Source organism: Alligator sinensis, unplaced genomic scaffold (genome assembly GCF_000455745.1).
Source record: "Alligator sinensis unplaced genomic scaffold, ASM45574v1 scaffold160_2, whole genome shotgun sequence".
NCBI classification, from domain to species: domain Eukaryota; kingdom Metazoa; phylum Chordata; order Crocodylia; family Alligatoridae; genus Alligator; species Alligator sinensis.
Window position 1 is genome coordinate 178,287 of NW_005842717.1, and position 6,230 is coordinate 184,516.

At 51.4% G+C, this 6,230-nt stretch overlaps 1 protein-coding gene across 1 annotated transcript in view; it reads right to left on the reverse strand.

Moving 5' to 3' along the window:
• Positions 1 to 4,691, reverse strand: part of NDUFC1 (NADH:ubiquinone oxidoreductase subunit C1) — a 9,555-nt gene extending 4,864 nt beyond the window's left edge. Inside the window, exons 1-3 of the mRNA XM_006034266.3 lie at positions 4,618 to 4,691; positions 3,567 to 3,670; positions 816 to 897 (exon numbers count right to left, since the gene is read on the reverse strand). Coding sequence (XP_006034328.1) covers positions 816 to 897; positions 3,567 to 3,670; positions 4,618 to 4,681 — 250 coding nt within the window. The 5' untranslated portion in view covers positions 4,682 to 4,691. The remainder of the gene's footprint in view (positions 1 to 815; positions 898 to 3,566; positions 3,671 to 4,617) is intronic.
• Positions 4,692 to 6,230: the final 1,539 nt, after the last annotated feature.

Below are 6,230 nucleotides of genomic sequence, written 5' to 3' on the forward strand. Positions count from 1 at the left end.
TTCAGCCTCTGCAAGAGAAGGTTGAGAGGCGACCTTGTGGCTGCCTATAAGTTCATCATGGGGGCACAGAAGGGAATTGGTGAGGTTTTATTCACCAAGGTGCCCCCGGGGGTTACAAGAAATAATGGCCACAAGCTAGCAGAGAGCAGATTTAGATTGGACATTAGGAAGAACTTCTTCACAGTTCGAGTGGCCAAGGTCTGGAATGGGCTCCCAAGGGAGGTGGTGCTCTCCCCTACCCTGGGGGTCTTCAAGAAGAGGTTAGATAGGCATCTAGCTGGGGTCATCTAGACCCAGCACTCTTCGCTGCCTATGCAGGGGGTCGGACTTGATGATCTGTTGAGGTCCCTTCCGACCCTAACATCTATGAATCTATGAATCTATGACTCTCTCTCTTCACCCATTCTCCCATCTTCTATCCAACATGGACATTCTGTTTCACTCTGTTCATGTTCTGTTCACTTTCAGTCACACATTAAGCAACACACATATCCTATGTTATGGGCTTGCTCTACCATCCTTTTCCTCGGACTCGATGATCTATTGAGGTCCCTTCCAACCCTAGCATCTATGAATCTATGAACCAATGAACTGATGGTCTCTTATTTTGTTGTCAAAACAGTTACTGACTTTAAAATCAGTAATAGAATAAAGGGCAATAGCAGGACTGAAGCAGCCAGGGAACAGGAAAAAAAAAAGGAGGAAAGGACAAAACTACCAATTACCACACTACTGACTGTGAATGAAAGCTACAAGGCACCTTGCAAGATTCCAGAGTCTCAGTTAAATATATCAGTCTACATTTGTATACTCACTCTGAATGTCTGTACATTTTTCACACAGTGCTTTTTGTCTTCTTTCATATTCCTTCAAATCCCTCTTGTGTATCATGAAGAGCTGTTGGATGACATTGTAGGTTAAACAAGGTCATGCAGGCAAGTAGTGAACTAAGGCCAGAGTTCTTATAGTAAAACAAGATGAACTACAATTTTGGAGGAGATGCAACCATCAAGCTTCAGAACACAAGCCACTGTCTAACTATAGGAGGGGACTTTCTAGAAAGGCAGATTATTCCACAACTGTCCACTGCTGGTCACTAACAGAGGCAGGATACTAAACTAGATGAAAAAAGCAGTTGCCATGATGGATTGGTCTACACCATAATTTCATGGAGCTGATGCCAGGGCTGCGGAGCTAGATGCAGCTGTTTGCAGCCTGCTTGCTGCAGCTGCCCAGAGCGCAGGCTGGATACAAGTGGTGCCAGTGGTGGCACAGGACTTTTCTGGGCTGCACTGCCTCAGGGTCCCCCACCCCACTGTCTGCTTGGAGCCATGGGATGCTGGAGCCTGGAGCAGCTTCTTTGCAGCCTCCTGGCTGCAGACAGCTCAGGCTCTGGCTAGCTGCTGCCAGTCACAGAGCCTGGGCTGCTTGCAGTAGGGCTTGCAGCCTCCCAGCCACCTGCTAGGAAAAGCCCGTGGGCTCCATGGCTGGCAGTAGAGTGCCAAGCAAAATGGGCTCATGTGCCATGCTCATTAGCATAGCACCAACAGTCTCCTAATTTGCTTATTAGTGTTTCTGCTCCTTATTGTGTTATTAAGGCCCGAAATATTTGGAAGCTTTGCAGAAAAGACTAGTCAGTGCATTGGAAACCCTTCCTGGGCTCATGCCGGGCTGGGCATAGCGAGCATGATGGAAAACCTGATTTCCTGGTTACTTTCAAGCCTTGATCTGGACATGGGGGGGCTGCTGGGTTGGCTGGGGCTTTGCTGTGGGCTTGGGAACAGTCCCCCAGAGCTGTTGGAGCTAAAATGAGGCCACACTCTGCATCTCAAGTAGACTGTGGGCCAGTCTCCTCTGGGAAGTGTTCAGTGCCTTCACACGTGAGTTATTTGCAACAGGACAAAGCCCTGGGAACAGACTGTGGGGAGTAGTTCTGTGCCACGTCCCCAGGGATGGCTTTCACCAGGACCTCATAGGCCTATCTGGTCGCTGCACTCTGCTCAGCTTTGCTCTGCTGCAAATGGATGTTCAAACCTTTTGCCATAGTTTGAAGAGGAGGAAGGGGTGAGAGAGACAGGAAGAGAGGGTGAGATATAGTGCAAGAGAGAGAAGGGGAGGGGGGAGGGTGAAAAGAGAGGGACAGGTAGTAAGCGTAACTGTGGTGCAGGCAGGTGGTGTCGGCTGCTTCTGGGGCAGCTGCAGCAGAGGCACACATGCCCTGGGGTGTGCCAACCCCTGCCCTACAGACTTACCTCACCGCACTGCGGGCCTCTGCTTCTCCCCATCACCCCAACCCCTGCTGCAGTGGCCCTGGAAGCAGCCAACACCACGTGCCTGCTCCACAATTATGGTTGCTACCTGTCTCCCCCCCCGCAAATATCCTTGTCTGTCTCGCCTTCTTTTCCTCTCTCTCACCCCTTCCTCCTCAAAACTATGGCAATAAATTTGGCATGCGCGGCACGTTAAATTCCCCAGCGATAATTTGGCATGCCACGCTTTGCACAACACTGGGTTCAGCCCTCCTAGCTTTGGCTAACATCACCTCTAGCCCAGGTACATTCTTGAGCACTCCTGGTGTAAAAAGTAGCATCCCTACCCACACCAGATCAGACATCATTTATATCACGGCCTTATATATGCAGCCCTTCTTCCAACATATGTCACACATTAGTCTGTAAATATAAAATTCCCTGGAAAATTGAGTGTTGGGGTACTTATTAAAATATTCAGAAGTCAGGGGGTACTTGCTACTTAAAAGGTTGAGAAACACTGGCCTACATCATTCCTGTGCTGTTTATTCTGTATAACATGTTCTCTTTACAGCAGACTGAGAGAATGCAGTAGCTGTGTGCCATCATTATCTTAGGCCTGGGGTTGGCAACCAACAGCTGCAGGCTGGCTCCAGCCCACAAAGCCACTGAATCCAACCAAGAGCTAAGGGACTTGGCAGCATAGATGGATAAATGGGCCACATGGCACCACACCACAGCCAGGAGAAGTGGTGATGGCAATGATGAAAGGGTCATAAGTGCTGGCTGGCAAAGAACCCAAGCTGGTCGTTCCAGTCTCCTGCCAGAAAAGTGTTGCCGACTGCTGTCTTAGGTGCAGAGCTCCTGGAAGCAGGGAACATTTTAAACAGTTACACACTGCCTGGTACAATGGAGGCTTGATCACTGATAAGAAGATTGAAACATTCAAAAATAAAATGACTTTTCTGAATATATCCAGCCACATGTCTAGATTTTATATCAAAAAGAAGAACTGTTAAGCTTTTCCTTATGCCTACCCAACCCTGGTCTAGAAAACAAGTTGACATATCAGCAGGCAATTAATTCTTCAGCATGTAACTGTTGTCTCAAAAGCTGTAGCAAAGGGGAGCATCATGCTTCTCTAGCTTTTCAAATAATTCAACGTATGGGCTTGGCAGAAACAGACCTAATCTGCATGCACTTCTTTAATCTTTCTGTTGCCCTGTGCATCAGTCAGCTGTACCACAGAGATCCAGGATCTTACGGTCTCTAAGTAAACGGTTACATATACATTGGAACAAAAGTCACAATACTTACTAGGCGCCACAGGGCTGCAGCTGCGCCCAAAGTCAGTGCAACTTTTATCCATTGGGGTCCATTATCATACTGCTTGGTTGCAATGAAGGCAGAACGCTTCCATGCTAAAAACACAGGAATATCAGAGGGGTGCAGCTTCCATCAAGTTCATACACTGTCCTTTCACGACAGCTGTCCTTAATCAGAAGGCCTCTCAAATAAACCGCATTCCTGTTCTAAATGGCGCTCCCCTCTTGGCCTTTCACCAACTAAATAAGCAAAGATCATATGATAGGCTAACTAAATCCGAAAAGACCCACAAAGACAAAGCCTTGGGTGGGATGATATTGGTGTATCGGGATAGCGTTGCTTTGAGCAGGGGGTTACATTAGATCAGTGGTCCTCAACCTTTTTTGTACTAGGACCCATTTGTAAATACTGATGGGCAGTCCTCACTCCTAACCCACTGCCCCCAAGTGTGTGAGGCAGGGGGTGGGTGTGTGGGGCATGAAGGGCCCCTCGTAGGCTACAACTCTGCTAGCCTGCAACCAGGGTGCGAATTATGGGGGAGCTCAGGGGGGCTGAGCATCCCCATATGAGCTTAGAGCCCCCCTGTAACATTTGAAAATCATAACCTGGGGAGGAGGCTGGGGGAGGTCACCAATTGGAACCGGTTTAATTATTTTTGCACCCCCCACCCCCCCCCAGAGTAAAAAAAGTGTCATTCAAACCCTGCCTGCAAGAGAAAAAGCCCACTTTTCCCTCTTGAAAGGAGAACCCATTTTTCAAGCCTGCTCTCAACCCTTTCCCATATTCTTGCGGCCTGCTTTTGGGTGGCCACCCACGGGGTTGAGACGCCTGCCCCAGTCCCTTCCAAGCCCCGTTTCCGACCACCTGCGATACGACCTCCCGCAGGGCCCCGTCCTCCCACGAGTAGAGGCGAGTCCCGCAGGGGCAGGCGGGGAACAAGTAGGGGAGCTGCAACCCGCACAGGGCGACCGCCGGAGACCCTCCTCCCGCTACCCTCAAATCCAAGGGGGAAGGTCAAGGTCACGGGCGGGTCACTGCTCACCACGCTCCGGGAGCCTCACGGGCGGCAGCAGCAGCCGTCTCGCCAGGCCCAGCGGGACCGGCATCCTCCGGCCCCCGACAGCGCTCGCTTCCCGCTCCTCAGCCTCGCGCCCCTTGCCCCTGCCAGACACTGCCTTGCCTCTGCCGGGGAGATGAAGGCAGCTCCCACAGGCTTGTAGCTAGCCAGGATCCCTGCTGGGGGGTGCACATGTCAGGTATATGCCAGATCGGATCGTGCCAGGCTCGGATTCACCTCCCGATGGCAATTCACTCCAATCAGGCCGGGCTGTCCCAGGATCTCAGTCCCTTGAAGCACGACTCGACAGCTCCTAGGCCTGTAGGAGCCCACAAGAAGAGGGGACCCTCCCCTTTCTGTTTTCAGCTGCAGTCCCCGTACAGAAACCTGCTTGCAAACAAGTTGCAGGGTCCCTGCAGCAAGTGGGAGCTCGGTTAGCTCCCCAAGTGCAGGGCTGGTCCAGTCAAGCATACGCCACTTCTCACAGCTCAGGCCAGGAAAGCGGCCCCTCAAACCAAAACCAAGCGCTACAAAAATTACAAGGCAGGCGCTAGGAAAAAGGTGACGTTGACAAACAATGGTGAGAGCGTAACAAAGGGAAAAGACAGGCTTCTTTGTGCCCTGCTTCCTGGGGGCTGGGCCTTTGCTGGGAAACTTTCAAGCTTCTCTGCAGAGCTGTGAAGGAGCCAGGCACTAAACTACTGTCAGAAACTGAATTTTGAAGGGTTTGGCTTTGTTGGAGTGTGGGGGGGAGATGACTCTTACATCATCATCACAGGCCCCACGAGCTGTCAAAGGGAAACAAGTGAATATGATGATAGAGCTACTGACTTCAGTTGACCTTAACTCAGGCCTCCCTCAGGCACAGAGGCTTGGACACTTCGTTGCTAATCTTAAAGCATTCTGAAAAGAGACCATTTCTTGCCACCCCTTTGTTTTCTGTCCCAAAACACACTTGATTTGTAAATGTGCTTTAACATCCCCTCAGTACTACTTGGGGAGGCCTGAGAAAGGGCACTGTGATACCCGAAAGCTGGCCTATGCCTATACCAGCGATTCTCAGCCAAGGCGCCTCGAGATCCTTTCAAGGGGCGCTGCCCCAAGTCAGCCCAGTTAGGTTGACAAACAGGATTCACAAAGCAAACACACAGATCTGGAAGAGGAATTGCACGCTGTGGCCTTTGCAACAGAAATTCTTTTTAAAATTTCCTTTATCATTTGATGGGAGTCGAAACAGACGTGAAAGCAAAGAGCTGGCATTTGCCAAGGGCTGCCTCCAGTCTAGAAAGAAAAGGCGGAGAATCACTGAGCCCCACAGGTGGCCCAAGAAAAAGTAGGGCCGCAAGACCGCCTGCTTCTGTCCTAGACCAGTCCTTGCGGCTGTTTTTGGCCTTTTCCCTCGGGCTGCAGCCTTGCCCGCGCACAGCAGTGCAGAAGGGTCTGCCTAGGGGGCTGCACGCACTGGTCCCAGCCCGCACGCTCTGCCTCAGCGCCTGCTGCACGCGGGGCTGGCGCCCAGGACAGGCAGACCCGGCGGGCGAGACCCCTCGTGCGGGCAGCGCGAGCAAACCGCAGCGGGCCGGGCCCCAAGCCGGGCC